Here is a 19,562-nt window from a genome sequence, read left to right on the forward strand (position 1 = left end):
GTGTTGGACGAACTCACAACCAAGCCCTATGCTCATACTGAGGGGATCCAAGTTTTACCTGGGGCATAGTTGAGGGGTAACAGGGCTACTGTGAACTGACGTAGGGCCTTAGTTATATAAGCCTTATGAATCTGCAAGTGCAATTCAAATTTCCATCACTTTCCTCTTTTTAAAGAGTAAACATTTTTGTGTTCACGGTACCCCTACTAAAATTAGAACAAGGCCAAAGCAGCAGCCTCTCTGAAGTGACAATCTAACTTGGGCCAGGGAAAGGAGTACAGCACAGTCCAGCAGTTTTCCTTCCCAGAATGGCATAAATCTGAGAAAAGCTTCTTTGGAAGCTGCTTAGACAGGAAAACAAAAGCATCAGCTCCCTGGCTGGCAGACAAGTAGAAATTATGTTAAGATGAAAATAAGATATCACACAGAAAACATACATTTAGGTCTTGTTTCTAGCTTTTTTTTTTTTGGAGACGGAGTCTTGCTCTTGTCGCCATTTCTAGCTTTTTAAGAACTACAATTAAGACCTCAATTTGAAGACTGGGCACAGTGGCTCATAGCTGTAATCCCAGCACTTTGGGAGGCCGGGGTGGGCCTGATCATTTGAGGTCAAGAGTTTGAGACCAGCCTGGACAACATGGTGAAACCCTGTCTCTACTGAAAATACAAAAAAAAAAAAAGAGCCAGGTGTGGTTGCACGCACCTGTAATCAATCCCAGCTACTTGGGAGGCTGAGGCATGAGAATGGCTTGAACCCTGGAGGCAGAGGTTGCAGTGAGCTGAGCTCGTGCCACCGCACTCCAGCCTGGGTGACAAGAGTGAGACCCTGTCTCAAACAAAATAAAACCTTAAATTGGGCACTCAAGAAACAGTATCTTTAAATTTGTCACTCACTGATGGTTTTATGAAATACACTACAGCTTATATATCTATTAGTAACTACCTGCACCAAGACTTTTTCCCATTCTTTTTAAATTTTATTAAGAAATATCGTACATACAAAAGCACATAAACATACAGCTTAAAAAAGAAAATGCCCACAGGGCTTCAGAAACAGACCCTCGCCCGTTCCTCTGAAGACCCCTCTCTGCCCTCATGATCACCTCTCCCTCCGTCAGAACGGCTAACATTACATGTTGTCTTAATCATTTCCTTTTATCATGTATTTGACAGCCTGTTTTTGACTTTCATCGAAATGGAACCACAGTGATGTCTTCTTCTGACTTTGCTTTTTTTGATCCTTCTGTTGTTGAGTTTTGTCCATGTTCACATACAGAGCTGCAGTTCAGTTTCACTTCTGTGGAATTCCACTGTTGGAATATACCCACAGTATTTATCCAACGCACTGTTGGTGGACACTTAGGGTCTTCCCAGGTTTTTTCTTCTTTTCTTCCTATTACACGCAATGCTTAAATCCATCCCCTGGTACACATGTGTAAGAGCTTCTCTAGGGTATGTATCCGAGAGTGAATGGCTATGAGAGGTTATGGCACACCCACTTATGCCAAATTGTTTCCCGTTTCCCAAAGTTGTTGTTCCTAAACATTCTTAAATCTGTTGACAAATGACCTATTTGGGATGGCTGAGGGGAGGAAATAGATCAGCTACAAAACTCTTGAATTTTTAAAATAGTAAATTCAAAATTCTGATACAACAATGAAAAATACATTTACTTCTCTGCTTTGGCTTACTTGAAATGTACTTTTTAAAACTACAGGTTCAACTTAAAAGTGCTGTCTCCTTTATCTCAAAATAAATGTTTCTAAATATTACCAGGTAAAAACAGCAAGACTCAGAAGATATGTGTATACCGTCATATATTTTGAAAGATCTATACATAAATGTTTATATTTTCTCCCACCTCCCATCTCCCCACAAAGAAACTACTTGGAAGAATAACTGTTAACAGCAGCAAGCTCCTGCAGAGGAAAAACAGAGGGATAGGAGTAATAGGAGACAGATCACTAAACACTTTTTTTTTTAACCATGGGCAACATTACAATTATAATACAAAATTTCAAAAGTAGACCTGGGGTTCTTTCACAAACAACTAAAAAATCCCTCAGGAAATCAAACTTGAAAACTAACCCTGAATGAAGTCCCATCCCACAGAATTGTATACATAATAATAACTTCAGGTGTTTTATGTTTCATGCACATAACATGTTTAAAAACATATTCACATAGCCCATCGGCAATGCATTTTTAAAAACAGAATGGATGAGGGCTCAGAGAACTTCCACCATAAAAATGTTCAGTTCTTACAACTCTGAAAACTTCAATCAGAAGGTGGCTGAGCTCAACCAATGTGGTCAAGTGTTCTCAGACCTCGGAAATAAGGTTGATTATCCTCTGTGACACTAACTATATTTAAGGAACCAGAATGCCTAAGGAGAGGGGGTAAAAATATCTGAGCTGAGCAGTATGACTAGGTTATTATAAGCTCAAGATCAAGAAAACAAGAAGGATGTTTCAACCCAAACTGAAAAATGACTGGACTGTGTTTGAAGGGGGAAAAAAAGTGTTTTAACAAAAAGAAGCATGATATGTATCATCTCTACATTCCAGAGGAGAGGATGTCTTGAACAGCAGACTGGTCGGTGCTCTTGAAAGGCTCAATGGAAATTAAACTATTGGACCAGTGCTATATAGTTTGATGACTGACAAAAGTTTACCCAATTTGTTTTATACTAATGAACTGTTATTTAAGAGGTCTTTGTCTTTTAGAGTTACATGTTGAATTATTTACAGATTAAATGGTGTGTCTGAGACTTGCTCAAAAATAATAGGGGACAGTGGATACAAATACAATCACTCATGAAGTATAAGAATGGTCATGAGTCTTGTTGGTGATGAGTTAATAGAGGTTAATTATATTGTTCCTCTTTAGTGCATGTCTTTAAATTTCCAAAATAAAGTTGTTGGTTTTTTTTTTAAGACCAACTGATTGCAGATTTCAAACTTCCCAAGCAATCTGATTAAAACTGGTTTGCTCCCCTTAAAGACTTTCCAAAGAGAAAATATATATTCCCCAACTAATAACTTTTTGGTCTGCAAGGCAGAAATGTTTGTTTCTTCTACTGAACTGGTCTCAATACTGGATTCTTATGAGATGGTTACCAAGAATCAGTTCCTCTTCAGCCACATCAATTTTGGGTATAAAATTCAACTTCTAGGTCTCTCTCCATACTAAAGCCAGGTCTTAGTCATAGCTGCCCTGAGGAGGCAGGTCCTCCTCCCACCGCCCCCAAATCCCAGGTAACTTCAATAGTTATAATAGATCTAAGCGTCCATAGAGGAAGCCTTTTCATATGAGCTCATTGATTATACTTCATTTAAGTTAGACGTTGATTCTAGAGGAGACAGAGCAGAACAAATCTTGTATTTTAATAACTTCCTAGATTTTTTAATACTTAGGGACGGAATATGGTTTAAAAACTATCATTTTAAGTCCTTTGCTACTACAACCACAATCTTGTCAAACTACACAAAGCAGTGCCTGGGAGCTATCTTTGTGTTTGTTAGATTTTACCTCCCATTTTATCTTAATCCTCATGGGAATCATCTCTTACAAATTCAGAGATAACCCACTCATCTACTGCTGCATCTCCAGGATCAGCTGGGGAGCCAGGAGGGCTCTGTCTCCACAGCATTGTTTCCAACAGAGCCTCTAAAGTGGGGGCTTCATTATTTTTCAAAGTTTGGTGGAAGAGATTTTAGTAAATTCTTTTAACAATTCATCATGCCTATTAGAATCAACACACTGTCTTAACAGTTAGGCAGTGGACCATGAGACAGAGACCTAGCAAATCCATAAACATGAAGCCACAAGACCCTCCCTGGGTACATCATTTAACACACTCAGTTTCTTTACCTATAAACTGATAGCAGTATTTGAAAGTTATAAACCACAAGGAATTGCTATGATATATATGTGCGTGTGTATATACGTAGCTGGAGAGAATACTTTTATACAGTTGAAGAAGCTGGCTATAGATAGAAACATGCTGCCAGTTTTCCTAGATGTGACACAAAAATAATCATTTTGGGGGGGGAACCCTTGCCATATATACTACACACCCTATACACAAGTACATTTATAAACTGACACGACCGGGTGAGAAGAAATCTTGATACAGGACTTAACAAAAACTAGCACTTGAAAGCTTTTCTACATCATTATTTCATAGCTAGCTAGCTAAAGAGTGCTTGTCAGAAGGATACTTGGAATTTTCTACTAAAGGAATTTCTCAGGGATGTAAAAATATATTCTAGTTCACTGTACATCTTTGCTATTAAAAGCAAAATTCAAATTTATTCATAACCACCTAAAATTGAAGCACCATTATTTAAAACATTAGAAACTCTATAAAAATTAGTCTTAAACAGAACAAATTAGATAAAACTGTACACCAACACCTCTAGTGATAGTGTAACTCTTGTATTTAAAACAGGGGACTAGTTCAGAGTCAATAACTTTATTAGAAAAAGATTAATACTAAAACCTTTCAATGACAGAGACAATCAACTTTGTAACAGAAAGTCAGATATACTTTATTTTTACTTCTAAATCCAAAGGCTAAGTAGAGCAGAGTTGTAAAAATGAAATCCCACTTAGTCTGATTCACACGAATACTAACGTTTAATCCTGTTTTCAAAGTCCAAGAATGAAAACTTGCAATTAAACACTGAGCAAGCCACATGTTTAAGTAATATTTCTTAAAAAGTCTTAAAGAAAAAAGTATGATACAGGACCTAAGTTTTCAGTGGCATATATACTATTAACACATGTTCTGAAATCTGGTAGGTCACATCAGTCCTGAATTAACTTTTAATAATAATAATAATAAAAAAACTAACTGAGCTTTATACTTTTTCTATGCCACTATAGCTTTCTTTCACCTCATTTTTTAAATGTCGATCTTCACTTTATGCCGTTCTCAGTATTCTTCCAAAAATCTTCGAACAGTAGTCCTACAACGCAAAATTTGGGGAAAAATGATAATTAGACAACATGTAAAAGGCCAATTTTTATGAGAAAGTGTTGGCCCAGTCACTAACTGCTAATTAACATGTGTATATGGAATGCTTGTATTCTTTTTAATTATCAAGGCATCAGTGTGGTTCTTAAAGCCATGTGCCTGTGTATGCTCCCCTACGTGTGAATGACACACACAGATATAATCTTACATTGCTTTCCCAAAAGAGGAATGCCATCAACAAATAAACTAATTGGTACTTCCTTTCATTAGGAATATTTTGTCCCACGCCACTAGCCCACAGAATGAAGTTTACAGGTTTTAAGAACACTTACAGTACCTAACTTTTAATAGTTCTTAAAAAACCCAAATTCATTCTATATAGTGCATCAGTTCTTTGATTTCACAAACTGAAGGTGTCTGTTCTTGCTATTCACCCTGCTGCTTTAAATGTATCAGCCAGTGAGTGACTATTCCTACATACCTATGGCTGACTGCAAATTCTCCTACACAGTAGGAAATATTAAGCACATACCTCTTATAGACTTGAGAATTGCATTGAGTGTAACAAGGCGAATAATATGAAGTGTTTATTGTATTTAAAATTCTTTAAAGATATCTAATTCTGGCCACCACTGCAGCCCTACATACAGTTGAAAAAAAATTCCATTCTGTTAACATTTGGTAAGTTTTCACGCAATACACAAAAAACCCCTCTGCACTTCTTGTAAAGAACAAAAAAGATACACAACAGTTAAGCGTAAAGATCACAGGCAATAGCATTCAAACATGGATGTGGGTAGAGAAAGGAGTACCTGGCATGAGTACCTGCTTAGTTTGACTGAATCCTTGATTTTTAATTTGGCTTTTCATGGGCCGCTCACAACACCAACGCTGTGTGAGGTATGGTAGTCAGCTGCAATAATTCATAAACCCTACACTTCCATCAATCCAATGCTACTGGCTCTCGAGTTACAGAACAAACTGCATTAGAATGCAAGGCAATAAAGCAAAAAACTAGAAACATCCTTGACAAAGAAATACTAGCAGTTTAATTAAAACAAAGTAGTCCAACATGTGCCTCCGAAATATTTAAGTTTTTAAAGCATATGTCTCTGCCAATGTACCAACACAAGATGGACTTAATACCAAAAAGAAAAAAAAAAAAAAAAAAGTTAAACCTTTTTTTTAAAAAAAAAAAAAGAAATGACAGCAAAATCCCTAAAAAAAGGATAATTAACTTTTCAATGGCGACTATATTACAAATGTGGGCAATAATTTCCAAAGAGGCACACTAATGGGGGCACGAGTCTGCTACAAAATAGCTGAGACAAAACAATGTACCTCAAAATGTTTTGCAGGACTACACTGTCTTTTCCTTCAGAAGAGGCTTTTGTATGTCTTCTTACTCGGCTTAGTTCCATCTTCATCTGTGCATACTTACGCTGCACTGTCAAACAGTAACAAAAAGCCCTAATCAAAGTGAGAAACAATACACTTACCTCTGTCTGATCTGAGGTCTTATCAGATCAGTTTTAATTGGACTGAGTGTCACCTTCAGATTTAATGTCTTCACTGGTCCCATTGACCTCATTCTTAGTATCACTTTCCTTCGATTCAGTGTTTGTGTCTTCACTCTGCTTTTCTCGACTACCGGACTTCACACTACTTTTTTTATCATCAGATCCCCTCTTTTCTGCCATAAAAGAAGACATTGACCATGGATTTTAAAGTAAAATACAATAAAGACATGATTTTGAAAAAAAGTGAAACAACCGAGAGATGAGAGACAATCATTTCTCACAGACTGCAAGCAACAGTTTGGTGAATTTACCAAAGGGACAAAATTTGCAATATATGGGAGAGAAGGCAGGAAGGGGAATTCAAGGAAGCAAAAGGTAAAATAGTGGGCAAATTCTCTCAATTGCTGAGAAGCTATTAAGCACACTGCAGAATGTAATATTTAAATAAATTTCATTGTGGGTAAAAAACATCAAAAAGCACTGGGAAAGGTATAAAAGACAGCATACAAAACTATGTTCACATGAGGTTCAATTATTAAGTTAGAAGGGTAAAAATGGTGACCCCAAAAGGTGAGAAAAAGTTGAACGTTTATAACAGGCATGTTTTTAAAAATACAATTACATATTTTAAAATGCAAAAAACATGTGTGTGCATATATATATATTTGAATATCCAAGAAGGATAAGCCTAATGAAAGAAAATGATCTTAAATCCCAATCTAAGCAACTGAACTTTTGTGCCTTGCTAAGAAAAGTCATATATATGCCATCTGAGAGTTGTTTTTCCAAAAAGAGAAATTAAAATTCAACTCAGCTGCAAACGAAGAATGAAAAAGGTAAACAACTTTTTCCTCTACTATTCTTTGGATGGGTAAGACCTCAGACTAGAGGTAAAAGTGGTACACAGAGCAAGCATAGTCTAGCCTTTTCAGTTCCAAGTATTCCCCCAACAAAAAATTTCTACAGAAAATGTTAAAGTCAACTAGAAACTTTCTGGAAAAATTACTTTTCCCCTTACTAAGAATAGCTGTTCTGGCAGAGTAGTTAATAAGACAAAAAGACATTTTAAAGAGAAACAGAACCCTCTACATAATTTCTGCACAGTTATGAAGACACACCACCAAATATCTAGGAAAGAGAGATGGTAATGAAAACAAAATATGGTATGGGAGGGGCACCCACTCAAGAGAACTGAAGATCTTATGTAAAAGAGCATATTTAGTCCATAACACTTGCAAAATACACAAGCCACGTCCAAGTAGTTAAGTGCAAGACTTGCTTCATGTCTGTCTGTCCACTTGTGAGAACTGTGCCAGGACAGTGGGCTCTAACTGACCTTGTGGGAAAGTCCTCCCTTTGTGCCTTATGGGCCTCTCCGGTGCACAGGTAGCTTCAATGAGGAAGAGTCGTCTTGTTGTCCCGTAGAGGACTAGTAGTCAGTCCAATAATCTTATCTTCTGCCCTATGTAAATATGGTAGATCTTAATAGTCCTAAGGACATCCACAATTTGTGGTGGATTTTAGGGCTATAGATGAAAAAAGGACACTCTCTTGACAAAGAGAGCACCTTACACTGGTTGCCGACAGCTTTGTGTGAGAAACCACTTTTCATTTGTGGAGTGAGATAAACTGCTTCTATCATAGCACCTGGAGTAATAAACTTGCTCTTTCTCATTTGCCATTATTATATGCCCACTGTGGCTCACAACTGGTTCCAAAGTCCAGATCTTCAATCATTTATAAGAGTGCCTAGATGGCTACCTAGATGGCTACGTGGTAGTTTCTTTTCTGTATTTTTTTTTTCATCCACTCATCTGCACACTGATTTTTAATTAATTAATTTTTACATAGCATTTTCAAAATGCCAATAAATTATATCACTTCTAAAAGAGATTCCAATGTTTAACTCTATCATAGCATACCCAATTATGGAAGACAAGACTGATACAGTTTTCTCAGTATCTTCTCTCTTTCCACCAAGTCTCACATGGAAAATCCCTGTCTGTTGCTAATCTAAACATAACTCAGCTTATTCTGCTTAAACAAAAGTTTTGCTAGGGGCCAGACATGGTGGCTTACACCTATAACCCCACCACTTTAGGAGACTGAGGCAGGAGGATTGCTTGAACCCAGGAGATCAAGATCAGACTGGGCAACATGGCAAAACCCCATCTCTACCCCCCACCCCCCGCCAAAAAAAAAAATTAGCCAAGGATGGTAGTGTACACCTATAGTCCCAACCACCCAGGAGGCTGAGGTGGGAGGATCACCTGGGCCAGGGAGGTGGAGGCTGCAGTGAGCCGTGATCGTGCCACTGCACTCAGCCTGGATGACAGAGTAAGACCCTGTCTGAAAAAACAACAAACAAAAACCTTTACTAAATTTCATGTCATCATCATTACAATTTTAGGATTAAAGGTAAGCAACTCTGGACGTCTTTTTGCTCTATCCAGAAATTACACAAATATGCCTGTTTTGAGTCAGGCCAGTGTCATTTACTACTCAACTTTGACTTCAAGTAGTTATGAAGGCTTTTTATCCCTAAAAATCAACCCAACAATTTTAAATGGCACAAATGATAACACAGAATAGAGCAACTAAAGCTAACAATAGGAAATGTAAAACTAAAAACTTTCTCAAGACAAATATTATTAATTTGACCTGACAGTCATACCTGGCTCTTGAGAGTTGACCTCTCAACCCAAAAATAAATTACACAGAAAGTCTTGCAAAAAGATTGGGTAAAACATTCTTAAATCTAATGTTAAATCAGTTAACCCATTGTAGCAATTGCCTTTTGAATCAGAGAAGCGAGTTCTCAACTTGAATGGCAAACACTAGCACGTCTGGCAGTAAGTTTTCAACATTTTCCCACATTACAGAAAAAGCCAATATATGTTAAATATTTCAGAAAAAGACTGCGCTTATTTTAAGAAAACAAAAGCAGAGGCCAAAAAATATATCCATGGTTTGTGCCGCTAGTTCTAGCTGAGTCTAGAGGAAAAACAAAAACAAAACACCAGAACAGTTCTATTGAAGGATATAATAAACAACATATAAAAGACTAGTATAATAAACCTAAATAGCAGCACATATATTATTGCTGGTGATTAAACATGGAGACAGGTAGAATGAAATGAAACAAGGAGAGCTGAGAAAATCAGAAATAGGCCCCTTCTCTCATTCCTAAAACCATGCAAAGCACAACAGCTCATTCAGTGCAAAATAAAAGACACTAAAAGAATCTGGAGAACACAAAATTCAGAAAGGAGAGCCTAATGGCTAACAGAATTATCTTCCAATAAAGGCTAAGTTAGATGAGAATATTCTTGTGAAAACATTCCACACAAAATTAAAAAGTCCATTAAAAGTGCTAACAGCACAGTACATCAGCTAATGGGATGCCACAAAAAAAAAAAAAAAAGAAAAGAAAAAGAAAAAGAAAAAGAGGGAAAGAGCATGTTGATCCCACTGAAAACATGGTTAAGATACATATAAGCAATTCAACTTCCAGGGACTTAGATGTTAACTACTAACTTAAATGAATGCTACAAATGAAGACTAATGCAACAATGTACACTTACTTTTATAAGACACATTATGAAACACTGCAGTGTGAAGAAAAGAAAAAGGGTAGCCAACAACCAAGGTAATATAATCCTACGCCTAATAACCCTGAAAGTTAATATAATACTTAAAAGAATCTACATGAAAAACCTTCAGGTTATCAACTGAAAGATGCGGTTTAACATCAAAACACCAGATAAACTGTCATTTTCACAAATCTAAGTAGGAGACGGGGAAAGAATGCCTGTCTCCTACTGAATGGCGTTCCTCACAGTAAAAAGGAGTATGAATGAAATGGATCTTTGCCTGTGTCTGGAGAAAAGTGAGTGGGGCAATTAGGGTGTGAAAACAGTTTCTTAATGAACTGAATTCTCATATAAACTAACCTTTCTCCTTGGATTTTCTATCTTGTTCTCTGTCCCGACTTTTGCTCCTGTGCTTATATGACTTTCGATCCCGGCTTTTTGATCTTCTTCGATCCCGACTTCGAGATCTATGTTTTCTTTCTGATCGATCATGGCTTCTGCTTCTTCGTCGATCTCTACTTCTTAATAAAAAACCAAAAGGCAACTTCAGCCAGTATTACAATGAGTAAAGGCCTTAAAGTAGATATTATTAATTAACAAGACTAAGCAAAACTTACCCTTTTTCTAAAACTATTTACATTAGAAATCTTAAGAACTAAAAATTATTGAAAATATTTCTAAATTCATCTCCAATAGTGCTAAGATGGTTATCGTTGTGCTCTTTAAGACTCTTCTTCGGCCGGGCGCGGTGGCTCAAGCCTGTAATCCCAGCACTTTGGGAGGCCGAGACGGGTGGATCACAAGGTCAGGAGATCGAGACCATCCTGGCAAACACGGTGAAACCCCGTCTCTACTAAAAAATACAAAAAACTAGCCGGGCGAGGTGGCGGGCGCCTGTAATCCCAGCTACTACTCGGAGGCTGAGGCAGGAGAATGGTGTAAACCCGGGAGGCGGAGCTTGCAGTGAGCTGAGATCTGGCCACTGCACTCCAGCCTGGGCGACAGAGTGATACTCCGTCTCAAAAAAAAAAAAAAAAAAAAAAAAAAAAAAGACTTCTTCAATTTGTAGTTATAATTAAAACAGTATGGCTGATTTCATATTTTATTTCTTGGAATGAGTAAGACAAGCACTTAAGAGACCATCAGGTACACTAACTGTAAAAAGATTGTGTGAAATTTCCTAGACAGGTGGGAAATAGCACAGAACTTGCCCCGAAAATGGAACTATTTTATTCACTGATTCTGCTCTCACAACCCATTCTATCACTTAAAGATGCTTAAGAGCTTCCCAACTACCATTCTGAGGAATAATACTAGTAATTATTATTGTTATTGCACACTCATTATGAGCTGGACATCAGTCTTAGGTGTTCCATATATACCTGCTTCGCCTTCTTTCTCTACTTCGTGACCTTTTGTGGTCCCGAGACCTGCTGCATCTTCTGTCTGATGTTCGGCTTGAGTGTCTACTTCGTGAACGACTTCTCTTTCTTCTTTCTCTGTCACGAGCCCTTTCTTTTTCTCTTTCTTCCTCTTCCCTTCGTCTTTTCCTTTCTCTTTCTTCCCTTTCTCTCTCCCGTTCTTTTTCTCTTTCTTCTCTTTCTTGCTTCTCCTTTTTTAGACGCTCATCACGATCAGGTTCTTCGGTTCTTTTCCTTAACTTCTCCTAGAAAAATCAAGTTGGATTCTTATACAAATGTAACTAACAATGGTCAACTAATGTGAAGTAATCTGTAGACCAACTTATGGAATTGATGCCCTTAAGGGAAATGTAGACATTCCAACACCATGTACATACACAGGGTATTGTTTGTCTAAATCCTCAGGATATATTCTTCCCAAATTTCTGGCATGCGAGAGTTAAGAAAATCAAGTGCTTTCATAGTTCGATAAACAGCAAAAATTCACAGGAACTCACAATGCTTCAAATAATTACACATAGGAAAATATCAATAAGAGGGTCATATCTCCATTTAAGCCATATTAAAATATAGTTATTTTTATCTATAGCTAGTGATGGCTAAAAGCTGTAGCTATAGCTAAAATAATTTTTTTTTTTTAAATAGCTAAAATGTATCTTTAGAAGAAACTTAACGTTGGCCGAGCGCAGTGGCTCAACACTTTGGGAGGCTGAGGAGGGCGGATCACCTGAGGCAGGAGTTCAAGACCAGCCTGGCCAACAGGGCAAAACCCCGTCTCTATTAACAAAGCACAAAAATCAGCCGGGCATGGTAGTGTATGCCTGTAATCCCAACTACTCGGGAAGCTGAGGCATGAGAATTGCTTGAACCCCAGAGGTGGAGGTTGCGGTGAGATCATGCCACTGTACTCCAGCCTGGGTGACAAAGTGAGATTGTCTCAAAAACAAAACAAACAAACAAAAAAACAAAAATTAGCCAGGCCTCGTGGCACATGCCTGTACTCCCAGCTACTCAGGAGGCTGGGGCATGAGAATTGCTTAAACCTGGGAGGTGGAGGTGACAGTGAGCTGAGATCACGTCACTGCACTCTAGGTGAACAGAGCAAGAATTTGCCTCAAAACAAACAAACAAACAAAAAAACTTACTTTTAATTCTTCTACAGTAGCTTTAATTTTGGCATAGCCCATGTGTTGTTTTCCCATCAAATGGTCATCTACCCGAGACTGGGCATCTCCTACTATTAAAAAGGCTCCACACACTTCACAAACTTCCATTTGTTTTTCTTGTGCAGCAAAACTTTCAATTGTCTAAAATGATAAATCAGTTACAAGAACATCTGAGGAAGAGAAACAAATCTCAAGCAAGTACTCAACATTTAGAAAAGATTTCTAATGTGTGTGAATTGCTCTTTCCCATTTCCCCAAATCAGTAATACTGGGCTACAAGTGGTCAACTTTTTTTAAAGAGAGACGTTTAAGGCAACAGCAACTAACTTGCTGAATCACCCAGAAAAAATGTTGAGACCCACTGTTTAATGTTCAACACACACATTACCTTACGAAATTTAAACCACCTTTCAGAAAGCCGCCTATTTTAGTATGAATTCATTCCTTGCTTAGGGTCAAGGGATATGATGTCCATACACAAAACTAATTAAGGAACTAAGCACATTGACTATAATCTGAATATATCCTATTCAATATGGAGGAACCAATGACCAATTATATTCTGCAATCAATAGTATCTGAAACACATATATTCTATTCTTCAATTAAAATAATAAGATATTTTAAGGGTGTATTAATTTTTAACAAAGATATAAGTATGTACTGAGTAATTAATTACAACAAAAATGAAAATAAAACCAGGCTCATATGGAAATTTATGGTTTAAGGCAGTGATTGGCAAGCCAGGGAGGCCTTTTTCTAACATTTTATTGGGATACAACCACACCCATTTGTTTCTTGTACTATCTAAAGTTGCTTGCATACTGCACAAAGGCAGAGCTTAGTAGTTGCCACAGACCTTGTGGCCTACAAATTGTGCTGACTCTAAGTTTAGAACATCAGAATAATTTTCAAAGGTTCTCAGATAAAAATGAGTTCCTACTAACTGTTAACAGACAGGTGAGATAATGTGAAATAAGATTTACTTACCGAGGTTGTGGACCTAAGCAGTTCTCTCTCTTCTTTTAATTGTTCAACTAATTTCATCATCCCCTGGGCTTCTTCTACTTTTCCTTCAGACCCTAATTCTTCAATCTTAGAAGAGTGGGGGAAAAAAACAGTTAAGATTTCTTTCAAACCCAACTATTTCCTTTTTTCCCCATGGTTCATTAGTGGTTTTATCCATCTTTTTGTTTGGTTTTATTTACAAAAGCCTCTTTGGGTTTAATTCATCCTAGTTTTTTTTATACTTCAATAAAGTATAACTGATGTGTTAAGAAAAATGCACTTTCGGCTGGACGTGGTGGCTTATGCCTGTAATTCAAGCACTTTGGGAGGCCAAGGTGGGCAGATCACCTGAAGTCAGGAGTTCAAGACCAGCCTGGCCAACGTGTTGAAATCCCATCTCTATTAAAAGTACAAAAAAAACATTAGCCAGGCATGGCAGCGGGCACCTGTAATCCCAGTTTCTGGGGAGACTGAGGCAGGAGAATCACTTGAACCCAGGAGGTGGAGGCTGCAGTGAGCCGAGATCGTGCCACTGCACTCCAGCCTGGGTGATGACATGAGACTCTGTCTCAAAAACAAAAGGAGAGAGACAGAGACAGCGTCTCACTATGTTGCCCAGGCTGGTCTTTAACTACTGAGCTCAAGCAATCCTCCCACCTCGGCCTCCCAAAGTGCTTGTATTATAGGTGTGAGCCACCTACTCTTTTCAGTACCTCCTCCAGCCTCAATCCCAAACACAATCCCCAGGCAACCACAGATCTGCTTTCTGTCACCATAGGTAAATACGCGTTTTCTAAAATTTTATATAGAGCCAGAGTCTATATTCCTTTTTTGTCTGGCTTCTTTCACTCAGCCTAATTATTTTAAGATTTATTCATACTGTCTCATGTAGCTAATTCCTTTTCATTACTGACAGGTATTCCACCATATGGATACATCATGATTTAATTATCCACTCACCTGCTGACGGATATTTTAATTGATTCCAGTCTGGGTTTTTTTTTGTTTTTTTAGTGCTATTATGAATACGGCACTCATGAACACTGGAGTGTAAATCCTTGTGTAGACATACGTTTTCGTTTATCTTGGATAAATATGTGGGAGAATGGCTCATGGCACATTTTTAACTTTTTAAGAAACAGACTCCAGGGCCAGGCACAGTGGCTTACACCTGTAATCTCAAAACTTTGGAAGGCCAAGGTGGGTAAATTACTTGAGGTCAGGATTTTGAGACCAGCTTGGCCAGTACGGTGAAACCCCGTATCTATTAAAAATACAATTAGCCGAGGATGGTGGCGCACACCTGTAATCCCAGCTACTCGGGAGGCTGAGGCAGGAGAATCACTTGAACCTGGGAGGTAGAGGTTGCAGTGAGCTGAGATCGCGCCACTGCACTCCAGCATGGGTGACAAAGCGAGACTGTCTTAAAAAAACAGTAACAACGACAACAAAACAGATTCCAATATGATCTGCAGGAATATGAAAGAAAGAAAAAAATGAGACTATTTTTTCCAAAGTGGTTGTACAGTATCATATCCCAGTTCCAGCTGACTCACATCTTTGCCAATAGCTGGTATGATCAGTTTAATTTTAGCTATTCTAATAGGTGTCAAATAGGTATTTGATTGTAGTTTTAATCTGTATTTCCCTAACGACTAATAATGTTGAGCATCTTCATATTTGTCGTCCTTTTATATACACATATACATACATGTACACACACACACAAGACAAGGTCTCACTCCATTGCCCAGGCTGGAGTGCAGTGGCGCAGACACGTCTTACTGCAGCCTCACCCTCTTAGGCTTAAGCAATTCTCCTGCCTCGGCCTCCTGTGTAGCTGGGACCACAGGTGCACATCATCACACCTGGCTAATTTTTGTAGAGACTGGGTCTCACTTTGTTGCCCAGGCTGGTCTCAAACTCTTGGGCTCAAGCAATCCTCCCACCTCGGCCTCCCAAAGTGCTGGGATTATACACATGAGTTACCATGCCTGACCCATCCCTGTATTTTTGCTGGTTACACATCTGTTTCAAGTATTTCCTGACATTAATGCATACAATTCTCACCTGTTGCAGAAGTACATCAATTTTGTCTGTTAAAACCTGAATTTTTTCTTCATTTTTGCCTGTTGGGCCAGCGGCCTGTTGAAGACAATAAAACGTATTACCAACAAGTTGAAAACAAAGATAAACATGCAAACTCGCACATACCATACATAGTATTTCTATTTAATAATTAAAATGCTTAATTGAAAGGACAGTAATTCAATTATCTTCAACTTCTGGTGGTCAATCACATATTGTCAGTTACTACTATTTAAGAGAAAAATCTTGGCCTCAAGAAAAAAAGAAAGAAAAATCTTATGTTTAGCAAAATCAATGTTATGTTTGCTAAGAAAGACTGGAAAAAATGAATGCCTTATAAATTTCATATCATTTTAAAAGAACAAAGTAATGAAAAGAAGACAAGTTTCAAAAATATTAGGGAGGTCTCTGAATCTCCAGAAAACAAGGACCCTTTACAAAGACTGAATTGATTTCACTTACCCCGGAAGACTGCTGGTTTTGAGATAATGCCAAACGAGCATGGCCTCGTCTGATCCTACGTTCTACTTCTGCAAGTAAGCTCTGCAAGTATCGCAAAAAATCTCTCTCATAGCCAACTTTCATGAAACGAGAGCTCTTCTCATACCTGGTAACATGAAAATAAACAAGTATTCATTTCCAAATCTTCATCCATTACAACTCTAATATTCTATCTTAACTAGCCTCAACGACTATTACATTTAGGCTGCAGGGTAAACCAGGTGTATTTGAAGTGCCTTTCTGACTGCCCCTCACCACAGAGCTTTACACAGGGGTTTAACCACTAGCGTTACCACTGTACTGGATCTATGACCCTGGACCTGGGACAAGTCTCATGTATAAAATTGGGGCTGGCCACGGTGGCTCACACCGGTAAACCCAGCACTTTTGGAGGCCGAGGTGGGTGGATCACTTGAGGTCAGCAGTTTGAGACCAGCCTGGCCAACATGGTGAAACCCTGTCTCTACTAAAAATACAAAATATTAGCCAGGCATGGTGGTGGGCGCCTGTAATCCCAGCTACTCGGGAGATTGAGGCAGGAGAATCACTTGAACCCAGGAGGCGGAGGTTGCAGTAAGATAGAAGTTTCTTACTACCCCTAGCCAGTGACTGGACTTCTCTCAGACACTCATTTTACAATTAATTCCAATTATTCCTCAACCCTTGTCCCCCTTAAACCAAATAATAACTGGGAGGGAAATGACAACCAAAATAACTTACTGTTTTCGTAAATTTTCATCATGAATTTTTTCACATGGACCTGGGGGAAAAATACAATTGTATAAATTATCTGTGATTATTAGCAACCGTTTCTTGCCAAAAACAAAAAGTTATTTTTCTTTTTAAAAAGAAAAAGAATTTACTTTATCACTGAGTAGTTTGTAGACATCTAAATTGATCCTACTGAATCATGAAGCATTATAACCAAATAGGACATAAAACTGATCTGCTCAGTCTTCAAAGTCAATATAATGGATAGCAACCATATATGGTTAAAAGAGAAGTAAGGGAGGGAGAGAGAAAGGGAGTGAAGGCGAAAGGAAATTGTTCTTTATTGCCACTCAAGAAAACTGATGGGGATAGACACCGAACTGAACCATTGCTGACTTTATTATTTTCAAATCTGTATATAAAGTCAAATAGCACTAGACTAGTACCCAACTCCTACTTCTTCCCACCTCTAAAAAGCAATTATCTTAACTCTTCTCTATTTCTTCTTGAATTTACCTCCACCTTTTAAAATTCTATGCTTATTTTGCTATTTATCAATCCTAGACATCAAAATTTTGGGATAAATAAACACTTAGTGTTTATATTATGCAAATACTATTCACTGTCAGGCCAAACAAAGGTGCGTTATGAGACACTTCTGATGTTTTTTTTTTTTTTTTTTTTGAGACAGAGTCACGCTCTGTCGCCCAGGCTGCAGTGCAGCGGCGCAATCTTGGCTCACTGCAACTTCCGCCTACCGGGTTCAAGGGATTCTCCTGCCTCAACCTCCCAAGTAGCTGGGATTGCAGGCACCCACCACCACGGCTGGGTAATATTTTTGTATTTTTAGTAGAGACAGGATTTCACCCTGTTGGCCAAGGTGTTCTTGAACTCCTAATCTCAAGTGATCTGCCCTCCTTTGCCTTCAAAAGTGCTGGGATTACAGGTATGAGCCTAGTTTTTTCTCTATATTTTCAAATTCTTCTCAAACACTTCAACTCAGCTATAGAAACTATCTCAATACTAATTTCACATATGAGTCAAAATACATCAGATCATCAGTTTCATTTTCTTCCATTGGCCTTCTGCCTTACTTCAATCTGGCATACTTATTTTCTAAGCTCACTATAGAACTATTATCCTGATGAATTCCTTTCCTGCTCTGCAGTAGGTGAGAATTACTGGATCTCTTGTTTTTTCTTTCCTCTTTCTCAGTTTATGGACATGTTTTGGTGGAGTTTCCTGAGAAAAAGTCCATGGGAGATAAATCTGTTGAGACCCTGTATATCTGAAAATGTCTTTTTTCCCCTCATATTCTGATGTTTGGCTACATAGCTAAGCCTGGTAGACACGTTTTCACTCAGCACCCTGAGGATGTTTCTCCAATATCTTCAACTTTCCCCATTGTTACTGACCAGTCTTAGGCCATTCTGATTCATAATTCTGTGACCTACACTCACCCCCACCACCCCTACGTTCTAAAATTTTACAGGGGTATGCCTAGGTATGGATCTTTTTCATTCACTGTCCTGATCACCTGTAGGGCCTGCTCAACCTAAAGATGAATGTTCTTTAGTACCGCAAATTTTTTTTCTTAAGCAATTCCCTCTGCTTTTGTTCTGTCCACAACTATTAAGTTGGTAGTACAGTTCCTGGACTAAGTTTTAAAAAAATCCTTCTGTCATACTGCCCAACATTCCAGTAAACGTCCTCAATTTTATTTTCAAATCTTTCCGGCGATTTTAGTTCTATTTCTCCAGCTTTAATTTCTAAGAGCTGTTTTTCAAAAACTGTTTTCCAAACTTTTTCCACAAGTTCCCTCTTTATGGCATCCTATTATTGCTGATGAATATAGTATCTTCTCATATGTCTCTGAAGATACTAAATTTCTTAAGATTTTGAGGAATCTCTCTCTGCTTTCCCCATTATCTCCAATTCCACTAAATTCTTCTTTCTCTGTTGGTTTTCTTAATCTCTTGTGTTGAAGGCTTTCTTCGAATGTCTGGCTGGTGGTCCTTGGCAGGCAACTAGTTTTTTAAAAAGACACTTCCAAAATCTGACTGGAAGTTAGTAGGGATTAGGCAGGGTTTGTCAGCTCACGAATGGGCTTTATCATAGGAAAACCAGGCAGTAAGACTTTCTTTTAAGAGATTCCCCAAGGGTCAGTACCTGTAGAGATCACTTCTCAGGAACTGTTCACTTTCTCTAGAGAAGAATCCTCTTTTCTTCTGCCTGGGGAAAAACATCTGGCTGTATCCTTCTAGGAACAGGGCAGAGGAGAGCCCCACCAATAAAAATATAGATTCATTTACTCTCTTTTACATTTTTTTTTTTTTACTTACTACTGCCCCTGCTGTGTCTGAAATCTCAAGATCTAGACTGGTCCTGCCTTAATACGCTCCTAATGCTCTAAGGCAAACATTGTACATAATGAATTGACTTCTTTTATATATCCAGAATGATCCTGGTTATGTACCATCCTTGAGAGAAATAAGGAAATTGTCAATCATTTTTTGTTTTGTGGTTCAGATAAACTAGTCTCTCTAGCCCAATTTCTCCTGAAAATAACCCT

The 19,562-nt window shown here is 38.1% G+C and overlaps 1 protein-coding gene across 5 annotated transcripts in view; it reads right to left on the reverse strand.

The window, feature by feature from the left end:
- Window positions 1-964: 964 nt before the first annotated feature.
- The window catches only part of LUC7L3 (LUC7 like 3 pre-mRNA splicing factor), a 34,968-nt gene continuing 16,370 nt past the window's right edge, over window positions 965-19,562 (reverse strand). Inside the window, exons 3-12 of one of the 5 annotated variants that reach the window (XM_025361306.1) lie at window positions 17,000-17,039; window positions 16,241-16,385; window positions 15,761-15,835; window positions 13,673-13,777; window positions 12,662-12,823; window positions 11,478-11,761; window positions 10,456-10,616; window positions 6,535-6,675; window positions 6,324-6,429; window positions 965-4,974 (exon numbers count right to left, since the gene is read on the reverse strand). In XM_025361306.1, coding sequence (XP_025217091.1) covers window positions 4,941-4,974; window positions 6,324-6,429; window positions 6,535-6,675; window positions 10,456-10,616; window positions 11,478-11,761; window positions 12,662-12,823; window positions 13,673-13,777; window positions 15,761-15,835; window positions 16,241-16,385; window positions 17,000-17,039 — 1,253 coding nt within the window. In that variant the 3' untranslated portion in view covers window positions 965-4,940. Of the gene's footprint in view, window positions 6,676-10,455; window positions 10,617-11,477; window positions 11,762-12,661; window positions 12,824-13,672; window positions 13,778-15,760; window positions 15,836-16,240; window positions 16,386-16,999; window positions 17,040-19,562 lie in introns of all 5 variants that reach the window. The other 4 variants (XM_025361309.1, XM_025361305.1, XM_025361310.1 and 1 more) reach the window with 4 other exon arrangements.

The sequence above is a fragment of the Theropithecus gelada genome, chromosome 16, assembly GCF_003255815.1.
Source record: "Theropithecus gelada isolate Dixy chromosome 16, Tgel_1.0, whole genome shotgun sequence".
Taxonomy (NCBI): domain Eukaryota; kingdom Metazoa; phylum Chordata; class Mammalia; order Primates; family Cercopithecidae; genus Theropithecus; species Theropithecus gelada.